This window comes from Dysidea avara, chromosome 5, assembly GCF_963678975.1.
Source record: "Dysidea avara chromosome 5, odDysAvar1.4, whole genome shotgun sequence".
NCBI classification, from domain to species: Eukaryota; Metazoa; Porifera; class Demospongiae; order Dictyoceratida; family Dysideidae; genus Dysidea; species Dysidea avara.
In genome coordinates this window covers 28227021-28254670 of record NC_089276.1, presented here as the reverse complement: position 1 = coordinate 28254670, position 27650 = coordinate 28227021, and the positions used below count along the sequence as shown (strand labels likewise).

Sequence of the window (27650 nt, the reverse complement as noted above, 5' to 3'; positions counted from 1 at the left end):
ATACCCCTAACTCACCTCAGTGTTGACTACTATAGATCCTGCATGCCAAAGAAGCCACATCAGTTTCGGGATCTGCGTGGAAACTCTCTGTGTTCAACTTGACTGCCTTAGCTACTTATTCTCGGCACTAGCAAAGTGTGCTATATGTTAATACCTTATAGACATGAGAAAATTAGATTTAAAAGTTCATGCAAATTGAAAGTTCTAAATATTGTTTTGGTTTTTATAGTGATTTTGTATTCTGCGGTTTTATTGATTCATATCTACACATTTGAAAGTATATTTCCACGAAACCTGCTTCGATACAGTATCTAGCCTGGACAATTATGGAGAAAGAGGACAAGAATAATTCCCACATAGTTATCGGTACTTTGGGTATAAATAGACTACACTGTAAAATTGGAAGTATGAATGTCATACAAAATTTCGACAGGAGTCAGTCATATACTGACAAAATGCATGGCCCAGCAATGCCGGAATTTTGTACTGATGACTCCTACAGCTGTTCAGCTATAAGTTAAATTATTTCCTGTTTCTGTTTATTAAGAAATGTCGACGGAGAGTCCTACAGTTATACGACATGAAAATACCCTGCATGCATGCATGGTCTGGCAGCGCCCACCTCTTCGCATGATAAGTGTCGGGCGCCACTAGACTAATGCATGCACATTACATGAACCGGATGTTGGGTGATTTATATAGCCAGCTGCGATTACCTCATCGCGACTCTCCTCAAAATACAAATCTCACTGATAAAATACCATGTCAGTGGCTAGCTAAGCACAGTCAGCATAGAACTCTCTGAAGAAATCACTGTAAAAACTTAGTTGCTGTTTCTCCCGGCAGTGACAGCCTGAGCCCGGACCACTCAAGGTTAATTTAATTGTATGTTGACGGCACTGTATAGCTAGTTATATACGTATGAATTTATGTACTGTACGCATAGTCTATGTAGGCATGGGGTTTATAAATCTATGATGTAGCTAGGTATAAAGTTGTAGCATATAGGTCTACTGGTCCCATCATAATGATCCAGTTAACGGCTTGCGGCCGGGCCAGGTCGCCAACTAGGGGTCCAACTTCATGCCGGACCATGCAAAAAACAACTTACTGCATGTAGCTACGTAGGTGCACCCAGGGCCGGAGGAGGGAAAATTGAGTTGGTCAGGCCATTGTATATTGCTATTATTAGTACTTTACAGTGACCAGCACTGAAGGTCTGACAGCAACATGTGTTGCAGCCTTAGGATTTTACCTAACCTAATTTCAAGGACTTAGACTTAGTGACTTATAGTAGGCATTCCAGCCCAATTTTTAAATTTTGGAAAAATGGACTTTTTATATTATGCTCAATAGAAGAGTATTGATTACCGATCTCAGAAATATATAGTTTGTTGGGTTGGAATTAGCTACTTTGGCATGCACAGTGCTTAAAATACATTTTTTCTCCGGTGCTCCCCATACATTAAAAAGGAAAAAATGGCACAGTTGAATTAGGAAGCCATCTAGCAACCTGGACTGTCTTGAAACTGCAGTTGCTTCTAGCTGCAGGTTTGTACATGTAGTGAGAGTAACTTGAGGTCTTATCGGATCTCAGCAATCTTTGTATGCTCTGTGGTGAGCAAATATGTTTCACCTATTACACACTTCTCAATACAACGGTGTATACCCATAGGCAAGTGGCTATCTCAAGTAAGTAAAAACATCAAGTTAACAACTTATGAAGGTAAACAACTGAAGTGGAGGTGTCATAATGATGCAACAATACTTAAGGTGGAGTTGTGGTTTCAATTACGGCATTGTTATGATGACTTTGAAGTGGTCTATACTTTTGAGCTGATGACACAGCCATCAGAAAATTGCTATGGAGCTGAAAATCGCTAACCCGAGCGAAGTAACTATGCCCTTTAAAGTAAGCACCAGTGACTACCTTCCACCTGACAGTACGTTTTTTAAAGTTTTCAAGTATTCTACATACGTTACAAGCCTTGAAAAGATCACAAACCAACACAAAACTTACTTATATGTAACGCACATGAGATTTTCATGATGATCAGCGTGTGAACAAACCCCATAGCGATTTTCATCCTCATTGGAGCTCGGATGACGGAGCAATCCTAAGTTAAACCGTGAGTTGTTATTTTGTGCCAGGGTTCTATTGGGGAATATATGGAGAATTTTTTTATTAAAAAATCTTGAATACTGGAATGCCTACTTATAGCTGAAAAGGGGTACATGTTGAAGTTGCTACTATATACATGGTGTTACCAATGAGAAAAGCTGCTGCACAGTGTGCGAAGCACACTCTGCGAAGTGCGAAGCACGAGCTTTCTAGGTAGTCTGGTACATCCCAGACCCTATCCGCTGGGGCTTATCGATTAGAGATTATAAGTGCCCGCTGGAAAGGGCGCTTATAATCTCTACCCAGTGGATAGGGTCTGTGATGTACCAGATTACTTTCTAGGGGGGTCTGGGGGCATGCCCCCACAGGAAATTTTTGAAAGTTAGACATTCAGATATGCAATTTTAGTGATATTTCACTGCTAGTTAGCAACATAAATCTCAAGCCTATCTGTTGTTCTTCAGACTTTCTATATTAGGTAAGTAATTGTAGACCTGACATACAGGGGACACAGCATGAAACTTGCTATAGCTATGGCTCAGCTAGTGTACAGTCAGTTCAAGAGGGTCTGCATGGGGGTGCGCAGGAGCTGCAGAATTTTGCAATTTACAGGCTTGAAAATGCCTTGAAATTGATGCTAAATTTTAAAGTAAAACTATCTAACAACTTCCCCCAAAAATTTCACAGGGAACCCACTCAGCATGCAGCATGACCACCTTTGGCACCTTATATCTATAATTAATTTATTTTTAGTATTTACGACTACAGTGAATTCACACAGCTACAATACAAAGGCTACACAGCTACAAAAATATAGTATACTACTATACTGGTTTGTATGCAATGAAGTGAACGGATCATCATGTAAAAATACTGGTGGATAGTCACGAGATCAATCACTATTCGAAAATGGCGTGATGTGGGGTGAGACTGAGAGTTTTCTCAGTATCTCGACAGGACGAGTGGGTAGTTGAAGAGGAGTGATTTCTACTCAAAATCTCATCCAGATGGCCGCCATGTAATGTAGATCTATGGGTGTACAGCTTCCTGCCACGGAATGAGGTGCCTAGTTTGTCACTGCCAGCCCTTCGCCCAGTAAAAGAAGCCAAGCCAAGAAATGCTAATGATTATTTTATGAAGATTGAACTGTGATATGTGTGCTGGTTTAGAATCAATGGCACTTGCCGTACACGTGATAAATGCCAACTGTCAGCACACGTGATACGTAGAACCCACAGTCATTTTTGTACAAAATGATGCAAATGCTATGCTGTACTGTAAGGTAATTGGAAGTACTGTATGTGTAGTTTTGTGCTTTAGTTAGGCTGGAAAACTGTAGGTAACTACTTGCGCCATGCATTTTCAAAAACATCTGAAATGTACGTGTAGATATGATCATCCAGAGATTGCATGAAAGTAATATAGTTCGAGCTGGTCAGCTAGTTGGTTATATATTCCCTAGGGAATATAATCTATGGTTGGTCCAACTCCAGATTATTGGTCCGGCTCAGGCCTGACCAGCTGGACCATCTCCTCCGGCCTTGGGTGCACCTGATGTTGCTGTTGACGGTGTTGTTACCGCTGTTGCCGCATTTAGCTACAGTATGTTGTGCATGCTCCAAAGCTTTTCATATACTGAGCCCGGTTAGCTACATTTAGTTTTACGTCATGTATCTAACCTTTTCCGTGTCCACCAAATGGAATATATGTAGCTATACAAGGCTATTGTGCTCCGGCTTCATTTCATGGTACAGAACTTGAATGACATAGACTAGCTACTGATGTAAGACCTTACCACCTTTCACAACCAATTTCTCTGAACTAGCTATGTGTCAGAGTGTCTCGATACCAACAGCGGAGGCAAATAATTTGTCAGAGGCATTAATTTTGGTATATGCAGTTATCGATTGCTGGCTCTGAGGAGCCTTCATTAGTCAGGTCACATTAGATGTATGGGTGATGATACTGTACGACAGCTACATGCAGTTTGAAGGAAGTGGGGATCAAGAAAACAGTGGAGTGATGAAAATGTTTTCTGATCTGACCATCATCATGCAATATTGATGGTCACTGGTATGGTCTATCCCAAGATAGGACTAAGCGGACTAAATTACATATAATGCCCAAGTGTGTGAATTGCCACATTGAACACATGTGCTACGAATTCTCTCCTGCAAGGAGTATATACCTTATACGAGTGTTTCTGTGGTCAACAGTTCCATTTTTGACATGATGTTGTGGAAACAGAAACTTGTCACTGGACTTTTAGTAGGACCCTTTATGTCGTGCTGGACATGACTACAGTGGATGGCATTACATATGAGATCATGCTGGTGTGGAAACTGGGTATATAAAATCTCTGCATGAGTAAAATTCTGCAACTTTGTAAATAATGTTTATATTGTTGATGCATTGGGTTACATTTGAAATGCTCACAATATGCATACTGTAAATCAGGAAAGAAAATAATCGTCTATTAAAATTTCAATGCAACATATTTTTGTTACTGGCATAATGGACGAAAAATTTTTGATGGAATAGCTACCTAACATTAAGATTATTTGTATGCGCCAATTATTCTTATAGTTAAAAAGAACTCATTGTTTCAATTTTTGTCAATACAGCCAGTGATAAAAAATTTTTGACGGCGAATTTTTCCTGATTACGGTATAACAATTATAATGGTATATTATAGCACTAGATCAAGGGACTGAAAGTCATTGGGTATAGCTAGTTGGCTAGTATTATTTTAGAGTTCATTATTTATTATATAAGAAGTTTCCAGCCTGCAAACCTCTTACCCATAAAGGCTTCATCTCCTATCCCCTTTACTGTTGCCCATTTTACAGTGCATATTTAGTATAATATTTGTATTGTCACAGGTAGAGCTCTGAACACTTCAACTTTCATTATGAGTTGCAGCATACAAGAATTTAGATCTCAAAGTAAGTTTAGTAACTAAGTATACTGTTGTAATTCAGCAGCTACACATACACCATGACAAGAGAATCGTCTCTCTCCAACCATCTGCAACTTGATAATAGCTTGTTTGTACCTCTCCCTTGCCAGCTCTTGGATCTGATCCTGTGTAGAACATATAATATGAACAATAATCATAACTTGAAATGCATTAGATTTTAAAGTTGTACATATTCATGCAATTGATGGATATGAAATACCAATAATTTGCGCAAAAAGTAAAGTGCTGTTTATTAGTCACTTGCATCAGTTGGTATATTGTATATCTAAGAGGATTCCTAGTTCCTAAAAAATTTCTATATTTTGGACATGCACAGAACAATTAAAATATTACATGCAGCAATTTCTTGGCCACCACCTTTGAATTTATAAGTTTTTGAAACCCTACCTATTTTGAAGTCACACAGGCCCTATTAAAGTTTGGTTGTAGATACAACTGATCACTTTTGTAAAAATGTTGTAATCAGGTTGACAAAAATATGTCTACCACATTTTCTACATTAATGAGAAGGACCCTATCCTCCATTATCTTAATTGCATGGATCATACGGTATGATAGTAACTGTATAGTAGGGACCACAAAGGAGTAGGTGTGGCCCACGAAATAATATCCCCAGCTTCAATTTTCCCTGACGACAAGGAGGCAGTATTTTTAAAGTAAAACTAAGCCCAAACAAGCTTTCAGATCGCCCCGAATGCACTTTCAACAAGTTGCTATGGAATTTTAAATTTTTTTTATTCAATGGAATTTCCTACTGAATGATTAAGTAACTGACTGACCGACTGATGCCTTCAGACAAGCGTAACTCAATTACGGCTAAGGCTACGAGCTTGATTTTTTCACTGTTCAATGCCACTTTGGCCTGAGAGGTACCTTTTAGTATACTGCAGTACGTACAATGCATTCTTCATGGACTAACCAGTGTCCTCCTTTGTGTCCCATTTATCTTTGCTGACAGCAAAAGGTGTCGATTTGGCGGTAGCATGTGATGGCTTCCTTTCATAATGGAAATCGTTCATATTTTTCATAGTAGCTATTTTGATTGCAGAGGTGCTTTTCAAACAGTTCTTGATTCGTACTGCTGTGTAACGGGTTGAACATAGCCAACAGCAAAGCGTAAACTGCGTAATGGATACTTCACTATTCAGATGATAACTAATATAATTGGGGTGTGTGGCACCATTTCTTTTGGTATGCGTAGATTGTAGAGGTGCTTTCTGAACACTTCTTGATTTGAAATTCTGTGTAATGGGTTGAACATAGATGCAGTATGCGTGGGTTCACATCATAATAAAATTAAAAGTTAACAAACAAGTACATGAAAAAATTGGAATTTTCAACTAGAGTAGGGACCATAGCACATTGATAAAAAGTACTGAAACAAGCTGGAGTAGTCCATGATGTTAAATCACAGTAAAACAATAAGAAGTGTTATATCCCTACTGTGGCATTTCCGTTATGGTATCTTGAGCATGATAAGGATAAAACACTTATTATTGTTTTACTGTGATTTAATATCATGGACTACTCCAACTTGTTTCAGTACTTTTTATCGATGTGCTATGGTCCCTACTCTAGTTGAAAATTCCAAACTTTTTGTGTACTTGTATATATATATATATATGCTTTAAAAATTGAAGCAGTGGTCCATCCTGTTACCCTTACTTGATGACTGGCACCTAGTCACTTTCTCTAATATTGCACTTGGTCAGCAGTCACCTACAGCACATAAGAATGATAATGTTATGCAAAATGAAAAATGATATATAGTCATGTATGATAAACCTTTGCAGTATTGACAGTTCTTTCACACCATGTAACTTAAATTTCAATCTCTTTAAAACATGCTTTGCTTAATGTGTGTGTGTGTATGTGTGATGCTATATAATGCTAACTAGTATAATAGTATGTGATTTTCCACTTACTTACACGTGTAGGTCTCACAAAACCTGCTTTAAAAGATTTGTGCAATTTTGTCACTCTCGAATATGGCATTCACTGGAAAGAAATAGGCACTCTTCTTCAATTACGCAAAGGTGTTCTTGACATGATAGAAAAAGATCGCCACAAAACCGAGGATTGTTGCAATGATATGTGGAAAGAATGGCTTGATAATGATAAAAATGCATCATGGGGAAAAATATTTGAGGTCACTGAAAAGATACCATATTGTAATGTAGCACCATGTACAATAACCCATTCTGATAGCTTGAAAGATAACTTTTCGATGGTGTTGCATAATACCAAGGAGCTACTACAACAATTGTACCAAAAAGATCGATATAAAAATTCCAAGGATGATTGGCCTCGTTACCAACCTGAAAACTATGTGAATGTGGCACTTATTCAACACAAGGAAAAGTGTACTAAAGGTTCACTAGTAGTTTCAATTCAAAACAGAATGCATAAAGGTGAGATAACCCTAGACAGACGGTGCAAGTCTGACAGTAATGATGATGATTTCAGTCTTTTAAAAAACCAATCATCAGAGCATTGGCAATTTAAAAGCTACAAGTACACAAGAAATCTATTGGATGTATTTTCGCTAGTTGAAATGAAAAATGGAAAGATGAATGGTTCTTATGTGGTGCTTATTGAAGGAGCACCTGGTATTGGTAAAACCATTTTATCAAAAGAAATCACTTTTCAATGGGCTACTGGAAGCCTCTTTAAAGGTAATCTGTTGTTCATGCTTTGTTTACGTAATTCCAGCATTCAAAATATTGCATCATTCTCTGACCTTGCCAAGTATATTACATACTCTCATGCATGTCAACAAATCGCCAGTAAAGTTGATGTCTTTGCAAACTATCTTGAGCATTCACAAGGCAAAGAAATAACAATTTTACTTGATGGATATGATGAATTTCCTGAAAAGCTGAGAAATGAATCATTTGTTGCTGATATAATCAATAGACGTGTTTTGCCATTTTGCAGTTTAATCATAACATCACGACCAACAGCATCAGCACATCTTCATAGAAGTGCAGACCGCAGAGTAGAAATTTTAGGCTTCACTGATGAGGATAGGAAGCAGTACATACAGTGTGCATTGCATGATAGTCCAGAGGAAATTGAAAAAGTAACTGCATATTTAAAAGAAAATCCATTTATCAATACTTTGTGCTACATACCGTTAAACATGAGCATACTTATTTGCATTTTAAAGGAATCAGATGGTTGTAGGATGCCAAAAAATCAAACGGAGATCAATAATCAGTTCATTTGCATGACAATTGCACGACATTTAATGAGGGAGAAAAATTTAACTTTGGACATTAAGTCACTTTCAAAACTGCCTAGTCCTTATAACAGGCTGTTGGCTGAATTATCTAAACTAGCATTTGTTCTGCTTGGTAAGGACAAAGCTGCTTTTTGCTCTTCAGATATCGAAGACTGCTGTCCGAAGTCGAAATTACTTAGGGACTGCATAAACGGTATGGGCTTGTTACAAGCAATAGAATATTTCAATTTTACAAATCTCACTAAACAAACATCTTTCAATTTCTTACATTTTTCAATGCAAGAATTTTTGGCTGCTTTCTACATAACTTCATTATCAGTACATGAACAGATAGAACAAATGAAAGAAAACTTTTGGAGCAGTAAATTCTTGAACATGTGGGTCATGTACGTTGGGTTGACTGGTGGCAACTCCTCAGCTTTGAAACACTTTCTAGCAGGTAAACGGTATACATGGATGAGCAAACTAGTTGGAACAAAAGGGATAGCTTGGAATGAATATGATGATAAAGTTAAGTATCTTTTTTTGTTCCACTGTTTTTTGGAAGCTGGTAATGATCAAATGTGTCAGAAAGTTGCAGCTGGTAACTTGTTGGAAGATAAAATTATTGATCTTAGTTATACCACCCTTTTACGCACTCACATGCACACCCTAGGGTTCTTTATAACAAGATCAACTACAAAGCAATGGTATAAACTAAATTTATCAAAGTGTTCGATAAGGGACACTGGTTGTGAGGTACTATCAACAATGATTTCCAATGATCGGGTGAATTTTGAATGTTTGGATCTTTCTTGTAATCAGTTAACATCATCTTCTCTTCGAGCAGTTTGCAACTTGGTGAAGTATTTCAAATTGCAGGAACTAAAGCTTTCAAACAACCATTTGACTGATGCAGATGTCAGCAGATCATTTTTCTCCTTTGCATTGCATGAAAATGAACTTGCTTTAAAGAAACCATTGTCTGTAACAGTTAGGACACATTTAAAATTTTCTACCGATGTTTATTTGATTAAGCTCAACCTAAACAAAACAAAATTTCTAAGTGATTTCAATTTCATTGACAGACTTCATGTATGGAACACAAAACTTCAAAACAGTGATATAAATGAAATCGCCAACTCCCAAAACATCAAGAAAATTGCAGTATTTCAGTCTGGGCTGACAGACATCGAATGTGATGAAACATTCTCATTGCTGAAAAGCTTTCATGATCATGATAGAATAGCTATTATATTGTTATCCAAAACTAAGATGATTGGGTACAACAGTGATGCTGAGCAATTGACTCAAATTCTGCAACAGAAAACTCTAATGATTACGGTTATTCAGCTAACCAAGTGCTCACTCACTACTGAAACACTGAACCAAATAGGGACAACTATTGTTACTAGCAATGATGGACAATGGACTCTTATTGACTTATCTGAATGTGCCATCAAAGATAGTGGATTTAAGTCACTTTTTGATCCAATTTTTTCTAGACGTTTTGTGGTTTACATTAAAACTTTGAATCTTTCTAAGAATATTTCAACAACTGCAATTATACCAATGTTGGTTGAGTCTCTTCAGTGCTGTGTAATAGAGGAACTGATAGTGTCTGTTGATGATGCTGTTCTTTGTAACACCATTGCTGCAACAGATTTTGAGAATAAAGTACTGAATTGGAAGTCAAAAATTCCTTTAGTTATCAAAAACAGCCTTACTGACAAGGAGCATCAAAACAGGTTTACTAGTATCTACTTGATAAACCACACCATAGATCACCATACTTTTAAAAACATTGAGATTTTTCTGCACGAGCAGAAGAAAACAGTTATACACAGTCTTTGCATACTACAGAGCAATCTATCAGCAAATGATCTTCAAAGGTTGATATCAATGTTGCATCCAAGATCTGTTCACATAAGCAAATGTAATTTACTAGAGAAAGATGCAATACGCCTTACAAATGTACTTGAAAAGACAAGAATTCTGAAGTATATACTGTGTACTGAAACTCAGTTGTTTTGCCATGGTATTGATGTCCAAGATGTGATTAACGCTTTGAAATACAATCCATCACTTAATTTTCTCCAGCTAAACAATTGTTGCATTTCACCTTCCCACACCTATCAATTAGGATGTGACCTAGCTAGCTTTTCTAAGCACTGGGAAGTGATTGACTTTTCAGGTTGTAAGGTGGAAGATCATGGCATTAAACTACTTTATGATTGCTTTTCAATGGAATCTAAGAAACATCCAATCAAAGTTGATTCATTTAATCTTTCTGACAATAATTTAACAAATGCATCAGCAAAAAAGATTAGTGACTTTGCGTCTTTATTACACGTCAGACAATTAAATATATCCTACAACAGCTTGAATGACTGTAAAGTAGCCAATGCTTTTGCAAGTAGTTCAAAATTTGTAGTGCACTCCAGTGATCCATCAGTTACAAAAATAATCAATAACAATCATATCACCATTGTGATAAACAAGAGTACGAACATCAGTGAGCTTTTTCAGTCACTCTTACATGTTCCCTGCAGCAGTGTTTATTTTGTAATGGTAAATTGTGACATCAACAAGCAGGTGATTTCTGAATTGTGCATTTGCAAACAGAAGATGATGTCAAAAGTTTACCTGTCTTATCAAAATATGCAGTTGTCCAAAGTCAAACCAATTGTTAAAATGTTAAGGGAAATTGCACAAGTCAAGATGCAAGTAAACGGGTTTAAGAGTCAGTCTAATGTCAATGATATAGCTAATGGATTCAACTATGATAATATACTAACATTTTCAACAAAGCCCTCATTACTGAAGGTCTGTGAAACCACTGATCAGTCTGTGCAGATAGTAACATCAAATACAGAAGACAATACTGAAATGAAAGTTCATTGTTGCAAAGGTGATCATTTACTGACTAACTGTCTACAAATAACTGAAGAAGCTAAAACAGAAACAACCAAGATGACACAACTAGCAATTCACAATGTTAACATTGACAGTGCAATGATCAATGAAATAAATGCTCTAGCAAAAACAAACTATCAGTTAGAATGTGTGGCATTTTCCAACAATAACTTACATGATGAAGGAATGGAAAAGATTACAAAGTCACTAAGAAATCTTCCATTAAATAGCATTACAATAAATAATTCTACAATTACTGATAAGGTTGCTGAACACATAGCAGTCATTGTTGCTGATCCTGATTTGCAATCAACAGATGAAGAGCAGATATACAGCAACATCACTTGCATTAATAAGACTATGCCCCTGTTAACACACCTTAATTTAAGTTCAAATTTCATTACAGACAAGGCAGCAGAAATATTAGCAAATGCCATTGTGAAGAACACAGTTTTATATCATCTGGACTTATCAAATTGTAAACTACAAAAACCAGGACTATTGTGTATATCTCAATCACTAGTACACCTATCATCATTAAGATACCTTGCATTAAATTGTAACACAATTCCAAACGAAATTGCTACTCAATTGGCTATAGCTATTTCCAAGATTACCAAGCTAGAAAATATTGGGTTACGAAATTGCAGATTACAAGAGAATGGAGCCCTTGTAATTTTTGCTAGTATGAGGAGCAAAAAATGCTTACAGACTCTAGATGTAAGTTGTAACAAAATAACAGAAAGAGGTGCTACTCAGTTATCTTCTACCTTGCGCACAATTGCAAATACTTTAACACATATCAAAATTGGCAACTGTATAGTAAGGCCAGCTAGTTTTGCAGAAATTATTAACTCTTTGCAGTTCTCTACATCACTGGTATGCCTTGATGTCAGCTCAAACACAGTAAGCATTAGTGTAGCCCACAAGTTATCATCTCTTATTGATCAGAACTGTAAACTGGAAATCCTAAATGTTGCCAATTGTGCTCTACAGCGTGAGAGTTTTTTAATGATCATGAAAGTCATTGAAACAGCCAGGAGCATCCAGCATCTCAATATCACCGGCAGCATCATATCTGGAGATATAGCAAGGTCCCTTGGTATGTTTATTGCCAACAACAATGCATTAAGCCATTTAGAGCTATCAGATTGTCACATGCATGAAGAAGAGTTAACAACAATATTTGACAAAGTGCAAAATTTGTCATATCTTGATTTAAGTTTTAATAAGATATCAGATGAAGCAGCTAACAAACTGGCTATGGCCTTAAAGAACAATGTCACATTAGAGTTTCTGAGTTTAGCATATTGTCATCTACAAGAAATAGGAATGAACAACATAACACAAGCTTTGAGTAACAACACCAGCTTAAAAACATTAAATTTGGCTAACCACACCATAGAAAGCCAAGCAGCAAAAAATTTATCATACCTAATTATCACCAATGCTTTTCTTCATGACCTCGATTTAAGCCACTGCAGTTTTAGTGATGAAGGATATGATATAATTACTAATGTATTACAGGTGAACCAACAACTAAGTCTGAAAATTCATAATTGTAAACAAGAACTCAAAAACATTGTTGTATCATTTAAAAACAATGTTCCACTGAGACATGTAAATTTAGAAAACATCAATATTGCCAGTAAAACTGCAAGTCAGATTGCCCCATTATTAAATTCAACACTAACCTCCTTAAAGCTTAGCAATTGCAATTTGAAGACTGCAGGAATTTTAAGCATCACTGATACCTTGTCGAAGATGACATCTTTAAAAGTTTTAGATCTTAGCAATAACCCTGTTATTGATCAACCTGCAGATGCAATAGCCATAGCTAATGGAATTGCTAGTGTTATTGCTGGTAACTGTCAGTTGGAGCATCTGAATCTGTCAGGCTGTAAACTGTCACAAACAGGAATGATAGAGATCCTCCGGGCTGTCAAGAATTTAATAAAGTTAAATTATCTTTCTCTAAAATCAAACAGTTTTAATGACAGAGTAGCCGATAGTGTGGCTGGTTGTCTGAAAAGCAAGAAGATAATGCAACACTTGGATCTTTCATACATCCTGGACTCAGAGATTATAATCATTGCAAATTCCCTTAATTCAATCACATCTCTTGAACACCTAGGACTGGAATTCAGCAATATCACCAATGAAGCTGCCAATTGGATAGCAAGTGTTATTACAAGTAATAAAACATTGCAACACTTAAATGTGTCAAACTGCAATTTGCAAGAGGAAGGAATTATCATGATATCAAAGGCATTAGGCAAAAACAATTCCATTAACAAATTACTAATGAACTCCAATTCTATAAATGATACAGCGGCTTGTGAATTAGCAATCACCATAGCCAAAAATTCATCATTAGAATCACTAGGATTATCTGACTGTGAGCTGGAAGAAATTGGATTGATACACATTACAAAGGCCTTAAAATGTACTCTATTGAAAGAACTTGACTTAAGCTATAACATAGTAAGCAATGAAGTGGCTAGATATATATCAGATCTTTGTGACAGTGTGGTATTGAAATATCTCAACCTAAGTCACTGTGGTATGCTTGGTGCTGGAATTTCTATGATACGTGATACTGTGCAAGATTTAGCTACGTTAAGTTTTGACAGCATGATGTTATATGGAAAGAATACAGTGTAGCTAGTAGTTTTGCAGAACAATAAATTTGTATATATTGTGCTTGTATGTTTGTGTACACAACAATATATTACTAACAACTCAGAAATAAGATTTAAAATTGCCAAGATCCATGCATGCCCACAGAACCAAAAGCTATAGGCCATTTCGTAAAACAACCCAGTCTATGGCACACCATTTGGTAGCCACATGATGGTGCAAAGCAAAAGTGTATTGATGCCGTAAAAGTGTATTATTTGTCAAAAATTGTCAGCATGGCATTGCCAATAACTAATACAAGTATCATGCAACAATCAAGGGCGTCTGGATTCATTGGAATGGGATGGTGGAATGGAACAATACATTAGAAAATTTCATCTAGTGATCACCGATTACGTAACTCTTTAAAGCGACCACCTCAGAATAAGACCACCTCTTTCTAAAGACCATGCCAATTTAATTCCTAGAGTGTATCGTTGGCTCTATAGGAAGGTCTTATTGGTATGCCAGTTAAATTTTTATGAGAACACCAAAATATCTCCACACTTGAGAACTGGCAAACTGCACACTTGAAAACTGGCAAACTGCTGAGTTTAAATTTCTACAGTACGTAAACAAAACCAACTAATGTAAAGAAGCTCAAAGGCAGGAAAAATGTAGTTACGTATTTCCGTATATTTTATCATTCTGATATATGATATCATGTATCACTAGTACTCCAGCATGTGGTGCACAATTGACCTCATCAATAAAGGGAACAGTAAGGGACTGGATCTACAAGGTGTCTTAAAGCCTTTCCAAGTTTACAAGTTTCATTAATCATAACTCCTCATGTTTTACCCCATCATTGTGAAATTACACTAAGCAGTAGTGGTTTGTTAGGGATACTATGTGACAAATTTTTCCTGCAGTTCTCACACACTACTGCAAACCCAAACCTGTTACTACCACTGAAAACAACAAAGTACTCCTCGTGAGTGATATTGATATTGTTATGTACAAGGAAGAATGCTACCATAGTTGGTATGTATGTATGTATGTATGTATGTATGTATGTATGTATGTATGTATGTATGTATGTATGTATGTATGTATGTATGTATGTATGTATGTATGTATGTATGTATGTATGTATGTATGTATGTATGTATGTATGTATGTATGTATGTATGTATGTATGTATGTATGTATGTATGTATGTATGTATGTATGTATGTATGTATGTATGTATGTATGTATGTATGTATGTATGTATATATGTGTAACTAGCATGATGCAATTCCTATACGCATGTATTTACATGCATGTGTGAATATGTGTGCACACATGTACATACTGGCTAACTGCAAGTACATGATTTTACCCTGGTCCGGCAACATAAGTCAGATCAGATATCAAAGTTTGACAACTCATAACTTCCCATGCTTTTATAGAATCTGCTTGAAACTTTCAAACATGTTAGGGCTATGCAACAACAACATCAAGCCGGTCAAGTTGCTACCTTATTTACAACACAAACTACGATAAGTTGTAAGGGCTATAAGACTAGATCTGATCACAAGTATCGTGAATTCTGTGATATCATACATATCCTATGTACGTACAACTACCAAGCTTCATTGTTATATTATGACATCATTAGTGTACAATTAGGCCACACACTACCATGCTTCATTGTTATATTATGACATCATTAGTGTACAATTAGGCCACACACTACCAAGCTTCATTGTTATATTATGACATCATTAGTGTACAATTAGGCCACACACTACCAAGCTTCATTGTTATATTATGACATCATTAGTGTACAATTAGGCCACACACTACCAAGCTTCATTGTTATATTATGACATCATTAGTGTACAATTAGGCCACACACTAGCATGCTTCATTGTTATATTATGACATCATTAGTGTACAATTAGGCCACACACTAGCATGCTTTTGAAGGCTACATCCTGTTAAATGGCACCTTTAGTTTATGCAATGAATGTCAAAATTGAATTTAGTTTTACATGCTAACATAACAGTCACTTAAATTGCTTTTGCTTACAATTTAATATAATAATGTAATACTCACTTTTCTACATTTCAAATTTACTTTTAGGGCATAATTAAACCGGAACCTTCACTTTTAAGGAAGGCATCATGTAGTTGGTAGCACATAATAGATACAATCCTTTAAGTGTTGGGTATGAACTATGAAGGTCCTGGATTAAGTCTTCGTCCACCAAAAAATTTTCAAGCAAATACTGTACTTAAACTTTTCTAGTGCAAGTAGCAAATTAGACTTCTCTTGAGATGGTATTCCACTTCTTATTATTACAAAAATGTTGGTATAAAATTAGCTATAGTACTTACACAGTTGTATTTGATAAATATAATACATGTAAAGAATGCCTCAAGATTTGTATACTAATAAGTCAGGTATTTGCAGATACAATCACAGATAGTGGCAATCATAAAATTTATAATCATATGTAGAAGTTTATTTCTACTATTGGTACTATACATGTAACAGAAGGAGGGATTTTAATGATAGTAATGTGATTCATGATACCATGATCCAACCCATTATCAATGATGAAGACTGAACATGGATCACACAAACAGTAAAACACTAATGCACTATTTGGTTAAACTAACACAATTTGTTTAAGCACATAAAATGTAACAATCCTACTGCAGTGTTGCATTTTACACCATTATAAAACAAAGCCTTGAATTTACTTTGGATTTTGCTATATAAATTGCATTTCATGCAAAAATAACTTGGCTATGAAAGAAGATTGCATCATCCATCAACATTGAAGTAACCATAAGGGCTAATGTCTGGTGCTGTCTAAAAATGAATGTGACTAACAAAAGTTGAAGATTTAATCTTATACTGACTTGCCGCATTCCAGATTTAAAACTTTCAAGTATAATTCTATAAGCTGGACATTGGCTGTTGATGTCCACCCAACTTTCACATTGTCCTTAGGCCAACATTAATTCTTTGTTTTCAGTCAACCACCCACCTACCACTTTGCTTACTGCATTGGTAAATATTATTGAAATTAAGATTTAGAAATGCGAAAAATATTTCTGCATTGAGATATTATAGAGCAGTCATCCATTCTAATATAACACTCAGTTGTTCTACTACATAACCATTATTTATTTATTGGATTATAGATTCAAGTTTCTCTAAAGAGTCTTACTTATCACTAAATCTTCCAAATGATCATTATGAAACTATTACTATGGGCTTTACAGTTAGCATATATGATCTTCATTTTTAGTTTTCACAGTATTGATAAATAAATAAAAATAGAAGATGATTAAGAAGAAAATATGAAGAAAATAAGATGAACTTTGAAGGCGTGTATCTCAGGGTGGATTCAACTCTAATTTGGAATGGGAGATACCCTACACCAAGGATTTCCACAGCAAAAATCCATTCAGGTACTGACTTATTGAGCTACGGATACGTGAAAAACATGCAGTGTTTTCTTGGTTTCATACTTGTCTGTCGCACACCCGCATCGGCTGTACTTGGTTGCACGGCACACTATTGTGTGTCATATGAACTCTTGGTAAGACACCACTGTAATCACATTGACAAGCATATATGAAAATGGCACCAAAATTAGTCTAAGGTTCTAAGCTGAATCAGATTATTAACAAGGCACTGGTACTAGCAGCTGCTATAAACTTCACTATTGTGCTGCCATTGCATAACATAATCTGCTGAAGACCTGATGTTTGTCGTATTTCAAATAGTCTTATATGGAAATGAGTCAGGCAAGACAAGACATCCAAACCAAGGTACTACTGAAACTTATTGATTGTTAACCCCAAGAGGAGAACTAAGAGTAAAGATCCTTTGTCGAAAACGGGGAGGAGACTAGTATGCTAGGAAATTCATGTTTCAGCACTATTAGTTCTATCATAATAGGTTAATAGTATCCATCAATAGCATTAATAGTACTGCCGTGTACTAGATGCTCACACAATACACGTCACAGCAAGGGGTATGCAACACAGCTGAATCTCGTACAGCCTTTACCTGAATCTTTTATTATAGTGCTGCCATGATATAGAAAAACTCTATATCATATATCACCAGGGTTTTTTATCACCATATGAACATATATCACGATGTAGAACTAACTGTAACATTTGCAAGATAAACATATACATAATCGCCATTATATGTTAAAATTTAAGGTGGATGTATACCAGAAGTAAAAGCTACTCATGTTTACAAGGTTTTAAATGCATTTTACTACTGCTATACAGTTGAGACAAGTGGTTGATACAAACCTTAAAACCTCACAGTTTACTTTGGGGTTGGCATGACTAAACCATCAACACATAACTTAATTAAATTCCAAATACCATATGTTTGGCCTCCCCCACATCATTACAGTATATAATGATACATGAATATAACTGATTGGCTATATCACCACCTTGTTATGTCGATATTATTGGCAGCACTATTTTATTTTTATTATTATTATTATTAGCAAAGCCCTGTAAGGGTAACACGCTAATGTACAAATATACAATTAGAATAGTAAAGTGTCCAAGAGTCAAGCCAGTAATGTTACTAATAGGGAGATTGTTAGTAAGTTTTGACTTTACCATTTGGGTACTGACAACTCTTTGCTCTCCCTGACATGCACCCCCTTACCTATATAATAATTTCAATGGCACCAAAAGGCTATCTAAAATGGTGATTGTTGGCTACTTGTAAAGTGAATGATCTGGAAGGTAAGGAATAGTAAAGTGTGTGAAAATTTGGTACGTGTATATCTTCAACCACTGCAGGGTGAGCTATAACAAACACTGTGAATATTTAAAATGAGATTTCTCAATAGTTGTAAAATATATATGTAGACATTAAGGCTGGTATTCCCATGATCACACATTATGTTGTGCCTAAAAGCACTTACAATTTTTTTTCTAAAAGTCCCATGCAGCTCAGTGTGGTCCATTTCTTAAGAATTTAACATTGCTAGCTACTTGTCACATCTGAAGAAAAAGCACCATGGAACCTTACAAGACAAATTAGTCTACAGAATTATGATGATGATGACCCCACACATGTTTTCATCATGGTCATGCAACCATATTATTAAAACATGTTCAACACCTAGCCATACTGATGTGTTGTGACTTGTGATACCTGCATGTGTAACATTATACACTATAATGGCCAGTTTAATTTATCTGAGATCTAGTGAAAGACAAGGAATCTTATGTACATATTACACATGTAGTATTCTAAACAAACGAGGATCATAAGGTCCTTAAATCAACCAGAAATCATGCAGCTAGTGCTGTTTAAGTACACAGATTGGTCAGGATTCCAAATCTTAGCTACGTGTGTATAGATCCTTTGATACTATTTTCGCATATGTTTGCAAGACAAACAATAGCAGAAATAACTGTAATATTTGCAAGACAAACATATACACAATCGCTGATATAAGCTAAAATTTAAGGTGGATGTATACCAGAAGTAAAAGCTACTCATGTTTACAAGGTTTTAAATGCATTTTACTACTGCTATACAGTTGAGACAAGTGGCTGATATAAACCTTAAAACCTCATAGTATATAGTTTACTTTGGCGTTGGCATGACTAAACCATCAACATATAACATAATTAAATTCCAAATACCATATGTCTGGCTTCCCCACATGACTCTTGAACACTTTACTATTCTGATTGCCTACATTAGTATGCTACCCTTACAGGGCTTTGTTAATAATAATAATAAAATTGTGCTGCCACGATAATATTAACATACCAAGGTGGTGATATAGCCAATCAGTTATATCAATGTATCATGATATACTAGAGATTGTTAGTAAGTTTTGACTTTACCATTTGGGTACTGACAACTCTTTGCTCTCCCTGACATGCACCCCCTTACCTATATAATAATTTCAATCGCACAAAAAGGCTATCTAAAATGGTGATTGTTGGCTACTTGTAAAGTGAATGATCTGGAAGGTAAGGAATAGTAAAGTGTGTGAAAATGTATTCACAGTGTGTGCTATAACAAACACTGTGAATACTTAAAATGATAGTTCTAAATATATATGTAGACACTAAGGCTGGTATTCCCAGTCAAAATCATGATCACACATTATGTTGTGTTTATAGTTTTAAAAGTACTTACAAATTTTTTTCTAAAAGTCCTGTGCAGCTCAGTGTGGTCCATTTCTTAAAAATTTAACATTGCTACTTGTCACCTCTGAAGAAAAAGCACCATGGACACCTTTACAACACAAATACCCTACAGAGTGAAAATTACTATCAATGAAACATACTCAACACCTAGCCATATTGATGTGTTGTGACTTGTGATACCTGCATGTGTAACATTATACACTATAATGGCCAGTTTCATTTTATGTACATATTATGTAGTATTCTAAACAGACAAGGATCATAAGGCCCTTATATCAACCAGAAATCATGCAGCTAGTGCTGTTTAAGTAGTGATATAGGTGGTCATAATATACATACCTATGAGAAAGCTATAGGCCAGTTGATAGTGTCTACAATCTCGTCATGCTGCATGCAGGCAAGTAGTATCAAAGCAATAAGGAGCTACATACGTAGCTAAGATTTGGAATCCTGACCAATCTGCATATATACTGTTTAATGTGTCAGTGATATAACCAAAGCTGTACAGTGCTGCTGGTGTTCAGATATAGCCTTGTCCAACCCATCGTACATCACCCTTGGCAAAAGTAGCGCTTGTAATTGTTTTTCTAAAAGTCCCGCACAGCTGTGAAAGAATTTGATGTTGCTACTTATCGCCTCTGAAGAAAAAGCACCATGGACACCTTTACAAGACAAATTAGGAAAATTATGATGATGACCCCACACATGTTTTCATCACGGTCATGCAACCCTATCAAAATATGTTCAACACCTAGCCATATTAATGTGTTGTGACTTGTGATACCTGCATGTGTAACATTGTGGTTGGATACACATGAACTATAATGGCCAGTTTCACTTATCTGAGATCTAGTGAACATGATTGCTGGTTAACTTAAGGCAGGCCTAATGATCCTTGTCTGTTTAGAATACTACATGTATAATATGTACATAAGATTCCTTGTCTGCAGCTATAGTGCTGTTTAAGTATACAGATTGGTCAGGATTCCAAATCTTAGCTACGTGTGTATAGATCCTTTGATACTACTTGCCTGCATGCACCATATGTTTGGTGTTTACAGTTTATAGATTACAAGATTCTAGCTTGTTGTATCAAGAAGCCTATAGCCTACTCATAGGTATGTACTTTATGACCAACTATTACTGCATGTCAGTGAAGCTGTACTGTATCATTCTTTTAGACTGACAGATCATGTGACAAAAGTATATGGTACTCAAATATGATATGAGCATGCAGATGCTGTCTTTATCATTTACATTAACGAAGGCTTCAAAAGAATTTTATTAATTGATGTATGCAAATAGACAATTCTAAGAGTTTACGTAGCATGTCATCCTTGGTAAAGAAAAGGACTGACTTGAGGAAAAATTACTGCAGTGATTGCATGGCATTTTTTAGATTTTTAACAGATTTCATTTGTAAAAATCATGTAATTCTAGAGGTGGTGCATCTCAACCTTCTCTGCTGACAATTATAAATATATACCATGTCTGCTTTGCCACTGTCAGTGTGCATACATGAATTATACTCTGCTGGTGTAAATTTAAGAAAAAGTAATGACATCACGCTCACTTTAACACCAAAGGTTTTGCTTTCTCTCTATAGATGACTGAATTTGGGTTTCCACACACATCCACTATTATGACTTTGAAGCACCATAACTCAATGTAGGAATAGTGATATTTTACAATGCTATGGAAGAATTGTGCAAAAATGTTAGGCCAATAGCTTATGAGCAGTCAAGTTACAGTTGGTTAAATTCAGAAAATTGGATGTGTGTGGAATCTAATTCGGTCACATATGATACTGTATAGATTTCATCAGAGCATTACTGAATTGTTATAGACTGTTGTGAAACCTGTATATTATGGTATGGACACCTTGGGACCAACTGGAAGTGTCGTGATCATCAAGGTTTTTATTGATACTTTGGGATCATTATCAAGTGTCCAAATTATGCAGGTACAAGCATGTCTTTATTCTAAGTGCATGTCTTTATTCTAAGTGCGTGTCTTTATTCTAAGTGCGTGTCTTTATTCTAAGTGCGTGTCTTTATTCTAAGTGCGTGTCTTTATTCTAAGTGCGTGTCTTTATTCTAAGTGATTGTCTTTATTCTAAGTGCGTGTCTTTATTCTAAGTGCGTGTCTTTATTCTAAGTGCATGTCTTTATTCTAAGTGCATGTCTTTATTCTCAGTGCATGTCTGTGCCCATTAAGAACTTTAATCAGTTAGTGAAATCGCACGATATTATATGATCTGCAAGAAATAATAATGCAGTTCGGTTGTCAGGAACATTTAAGTGTTACTCAAATCAGTGCATAGGTGTAGCTACTTGAAAAATTGCTTATCACCTGGTGTAAAATATGTCACAACAAGAAGCTAGTACAGTATGTGTGGGTATACCGAACCATTAACATTATACTATACAAGAAGGTATACAATACTGTATAGCCGGTAATTTTCGAAAGGTTTTTATTTTCGGATATTTCGAAGAGGCCCTTCTCTTCGAAAATAAATTCCCAAGTCCGGTTGTTCTTCGAAAATAAATTCCCACAAGTGAAAGCAGCGATCCAACTTTTGGTGATTCGCTTGCGTATTCCTCGAGTTTTAGCTCAGTATTACTGATGATAATGGATAAACTGTATCATTACTGTGCCAATAACCAGAAAACAGGTGATCCAAATGGGAATTGATGCCATCTGCTCTAGAATCAGTACGGTAGATAGCAAACTACAGTGAATTTACTCCAGTCGAGACTCCCTCAGTCTTCTCTCCAGTACACAGAGATGGAATTATTCTATGAGTAAGTCAGATTCTGGCAAAGATTCGCGCATCTTCATTATTTTGTGACACAAATTTCCGTTTATTTGAAATCCATCCGGACTTTGAAATATGCATTCTTCGAAATTAAAATTCTTCGAAATTAAAATCCTTCGAAATTCAGATTTTGCATCTTGTGCGAAATTTTCTGTTTCGAAAATAACCAGCTATACGGTAATAACATACAGCTATTTACATAATTATATATTTAAAAACTAAAATTTCGTGATCTGCATTTCAGCCACCTATGGGCAGCTATTTTTCCTAACTGATTAAGTAAAGCAATCAGGTCTTACAGACAAAACAATTTATAATGCAATGTTGTTTAAGTATAGTTTGAATGCAGAGGTTTCAGACTGATGTTGTGGCTTTTGGCACACGTCTAGACTGAATGTTGGAGGATCTAGTAAACAATAAGTTTGGAATTTTTCTGTAAAGAGTTTTGATATAACATTTCCTGTATTTTAAAGGTTTTAGCCTATACACTAGCAGATAGATGTACTGGCTTTGAATAAATTTTAAGAGGGTGCAATGGTGTTTCTCTGTGCAAGATTGATGTAACAAACAGCATCAAGGTACTGCTTTATGGTGACTCCAAATCAACAAGATTATAAACAAGACCTTACACATAGTTCAGTTCAACTACATCATATAGTGTGTAGTGTGTACATGTGTGTGTGTGTGCACATGTGTGTACATGCATGCGTGCGTGTGTGTGTGTGTAAATTAGGCCCTCTAAAACACAGACACACAAATGCATTACAGTATTGTGAAAGCAGAATATATAGAGCATCATTTGAGCAAAAACGTTACTGTTCCATGCCATCATTGTAATATGACTATATACTTAATTGCACACTTACTTGGTTTCGATGCTGCAACACAGGACGTGCAATTGGTTCACCTGACCGCTTTGTGTTACCTCATAGTAAATTCAAATTATGGTAGCTAGTTAGTTAGTTAGTGGCCTATAAGAATAGCAAATAGCGAACAACACCCTTGCATGCGTGGGGCTTGCACATGTAATACCGTGTCAGAAATCAGTTGGTGTGACCTTGCATGTATGGTGTATACTACTGTATTGTGCATGTTCATGCCACTGAGTAACGTCCCTATATGTCTATTTTGATGCATGAGGCAGCCATATATTAGTGTGAGGCAGCCATATATAAGTGTGAGGCATCCATCACTGGAATGAAATCATTTAGAGTATTAATAAATTTTATATTGCACTGATTATTATGAAATTAGTAATAACTACACACTGTGATAACATTACTAGCTATGATTATGTTTTTAAATAGTTGTCAACTTAGTTAGCTATTTCCTGTTTATTACTAAGTCCTACAACATATAAGTACTGATTTCCTTACTCCTACATCATTCAGCTTGGTGCACTGCTGAAGATTGTGCGTATGGCTAGCTGGAATCGATTTTCTCAAAATACAAAACTCATAGCTAGCTAAATGAGGAGCACAGTCACCATAGAACTATAGTAAGAATTAACTGAGCTTAGTTGCTGCATCTCCCAACAGTGTTTCAGTGAAAGACCACTTTAAGTGAGTAGTTGAGCTAACTATAGCTAGAAGGTGCATGTATGTATACATCATAGATTCTATACTGAGCTGTATACATACCTGTACCCTGTACATACAAATCCTTATGTATAAAACTGTAGTGTACTCAAGCATACTAAAATGTTTTTGCCTCATAATAGCATCATCATGATCCAGTTAAACCTTATACTGTATTTCACTTGTGAATGGACTAACTTACCACCGCTTTCCACAATCAATTAGCTCTAGATCTGCCTACCTGCCTACCACTCCTGTTGTTTGCTGCTGGTGATTGCTGCTGTTGCTTGCTGCTGTTGCTTACTGCTGGTGCTGCTGCTACTTTCTACTGCAGTTGAATCAAAAATTATTAAGGGTCTTAGAGAATCCCTTGAGAACTGAAACAAGAATACATTTGAATAGATTCAGTACAGATGGCTTTGTTCCAGCAAAATTTCTTATACTGGTATAGTGATTTCTGAAGCTCTGTGTTATTAAACACACCATGCGTGGTCACCTGAGCTCCAGCAAAAGCCAGTAGTTAATTTCCCAAATGGTTTAGTTCTGTGACAGTTGTTTTGCATGTTCAAAATGTGTTCATTGCAAGTTTGTGCCAAAACTCACCCAAATGCTCATCTGTAACCTTTTTTCCACATCAAAACCTCATCACTAAAAATAGCGGCCTAATTTTGTGTAGGATAATTTAAGATATGTGTAAAATCTCATATTGTTCTTACTTTTAGTAAGCAGTTCCAGCTGAACATTAAAGGGATTCACATTTCTGCTGAGTGATTTGGTAGATGGCCTGCTTTACAAAACTATTGAGAGGTGAATGTATGTCACAGGTGCATAGATACTGCAATAGATATTAGAGCCTACGTACGTGTACTCAAATATCTATGGTTACTGTACAGCAGATTGTATTTCCTTTTGTTAAAAATTGCACCGAGCATGCGCTACTTTAATACACACCGGTTTCAAAGAAAATCCTTCACAGAGGTACTTTTACAAAATGGAAAGCTAGTCCCGATGTCACAAACTTGTTCCGTATAACAAAGCATTTCAGTTTCGTGCATGCAATTTTTAAATGGAAAATGCAATCTGCAATAACTACTATCACGTAGCTACAGGACATTCCAACATTGATACTGTTTAAAAGTGGAACCGCTAAACTTAATTCCTCGTGTAAAAACTAGAATTATAGAAATATCACTTTTACGGAATAGTTCAACATCAAATAGCTACAGTAATGTTAAAAACATTAAGAAAACACTTACAGGTGCCAGGTAGTAGATAGGTAGGTACACCATCTATTAAATTTACACCGTGAAAATTATACCGTCTATTAAACACGGCGCCATAGCTTCCGTATACTTTGATTTACAGAGATCTCTATAGCTCATCAGAATCCTTGATAAATGGTGATTCGAGTGTATAGGAGTTTGTGAAGTGATCAAGAAAGAGCAGGATGTAAAGCCTTGTATAGGCATTTCAACCCAATTTTTAAATTTTGGAAAAATGGACTTTTATATGCTCAAAAGATAGGGTGCTGATTGCCGATCTCAGAAATATATAGTTTGTTGGGTTGGAATTAGCTACTTTGGCATGCACAGTGCTTAAGAACTGAAAAAAGGTACATTTTTTGTCTGGGGCTCCCCATACATTTTAAGGGGAAAATGGCACAATTGAATCAGCTAGCCATCTAGCAATCTGGACTACATATCTTGAAACTGGAATTGCTTCTAGCTGCAAGTTCATACATGTAATGAGAGTAACTTCAGATCTTATCGGATCTCAGTGATCTTTGTATGCTTTGTGGTGAACAAAATGTTTCACCTACTGCACACTTCTCAATAAAATGGTGTATACCCATAGAAAAGTGGCTATATCAAGTAAACAAGAACATCAAGTTAACTTATAAAAGTAAACAACTAAAGTGGAGGTGCCGCAATGATGCAACAATATATACTCCTAAGGTGGAGTTGTGGTTTCAATTACAGCATTGTTGGGCGGCCGACTTTGAAGTGGTTTATACTTTTGAGCTGATGACACAGCCATCAGAAAATTGTTCTGGAGCTGAAAATCGCTAACCCAAGCGAATTAACTACGCGCTTTAAAGTAAGCACCAGTGACTACCTTCCACCCGGCAATACGTTTTAAAGTATTCTACATACATTACAAGGCTTGAAAAGATTACAAAACAACACAAACTTACTTACATGTACAAACGTACTTACATGTACAAACGTACACGAGATTTTCATGATGATCAGCGTGTGGACAAATCCCATAGCGATTTTCATCCTCATTGGAGCTCGGACGACGGAGCAACCCCAAGTTAAACACGAGCTGTTATTTTGTGCCAGGATTTTATCGGGGAGTATACGGAGAATTTTTTTATTATTAAAAAGTCTCGGATACTGGAATGCCTACCTTGTACTGTATCGTGTCGAGTTAGGTTAGTCTCGCGTGCCAGACGGTTTGTGTGGGGGCGGCGGTTTATTTTCCACCCCATACAAACCGTCTGGCACGCGAGACTAGAGTCAGGTACTGCAGGCCTGTCAAGTCACACGCTTTCAACCTTTTTCTAGCGCTCACACGCTCACAGTCATCGATCTCACGCAATTCAAAAGTCTCCTCAGCAGAGGGTGCTCCTTAGCGCTAGCAACAAAGTCTTCGAGGTGTGCATTATTTAGAGTAATATCACCGGTGTCACGTGATCAGTTAATTCAAATGTAATCTCGTGCCCCCACCCACTGCGTTGAGTAGGGTCTGGTGACAAACACAAGAGTTTTAGTCCCCACGCCATTTTTCCTTCTGACCAAACAAATGCTTTAATTCAGTTGTAATACAATTTGATAGGCTAGAACAATGAAGATGGCTGACTGGAACCATGGATACACATGCATAAACAATATGGCGGCGGGCCCAAAAATGGGTTTTACTTTTTTCACCACCTTTCGTAATATTAAGCTCAAAAGCATCCAGACTTCCTACTGTAGTTGTTGTTCTCTCTCTTCGACTTTAGGGCGTGCGTTTAGTAGTTGCCACAAGTAGTTGACTTTAGGGGATGCGTCCAGTAGTTCCCGCGAGTAGTCAACTTTAGGGGAAGCACCCAGTAGTTGCCATGAGTAGTCGACTTTAGGAAGCGTCTAGTAGTATTAGCGTTAGGGTTAGAGTTCAGCTTTAGTTTCTTCTTCACC

General features: G+C 36.3%; 2 protein-coding genes and 1 long non-coding RNA gene across 9 annotated transcripts in view; 2 read left to right on the top strand and 1 right to left on the bottom strand.

Moving 5' to 3' along the window:
- The first annotated feature begins 740 nt into the window (after positions 1–740).
- LOC136256649 (protein NLRC5-like) lies at positions 741–14002 on the top strand. The gene is made up of 3 exons (XM_066049626.1): positions 741–873; positions 5005–5067; positions 7040–14002. Exons 2-3 carry the CDS (start codon positions 5034–5036, stop codon positions 13903–13905), a joined length of 6900 nt encoding a protein of 2299 aa, XP_065905698.1. The 5' UTR covers positions 741–873; positions 5005–5033; the 3' UTR covers positions 13906–14002.
- On the bottom strand, positions 5006–26846 carry LOC136256650 (uncharacterized). Of its 5 annotated transcripts, none has more exons than XR_010701582.1 (6): positions 25185–26846; positions 25072–25130; positions 23758–24845; positions 20063–20179; positions 6768–6821; positions 5006–5206 (listed from the first exon to the last, which is right to left on the bottom strand). It is a non-coding gene; the product is annotated as an uncharacterized lncRNA (long non-coding RNA). The 5 variants fall into 5 exon arrangements; XR_010701584.1 differs by having other exon boundaries at positions 23758–25130; positions 25185–25265; positions 26667–26846; XR_010701585.1 differs by having other exon boundaries at positions 23758–25130; positions 25185–25265; positions 26699–26845.
- The window catches only part of LOC136256648 (uncharacterized), a 30645-nt gene continuing 17084 nt past the window's right edge, over positions 14090–27650 (top strand). Inside the window, exons 1-2 of one of the 3 annotated variants that reach the window (XM_066049623.1) lie at positions 14090–14904; positions 17062–17331. In XM_066049623.1, coding sequence (XP_065905695.1) covers positions 17284–17331 — 48 coding nt within the window. In that variant the 5' untranslated portion in view covers positions 14090–14904; positions 17062–17283. Of the gene's footprint in view, positions 14905–17061; positions 17332–24268; positions 24454–25190; positions 25276–27650 lie in introns of those variants that run through there. The other 2 variants (XM_066049625.1, XM_066049624.1) reach the window with 2 other exon arrangements.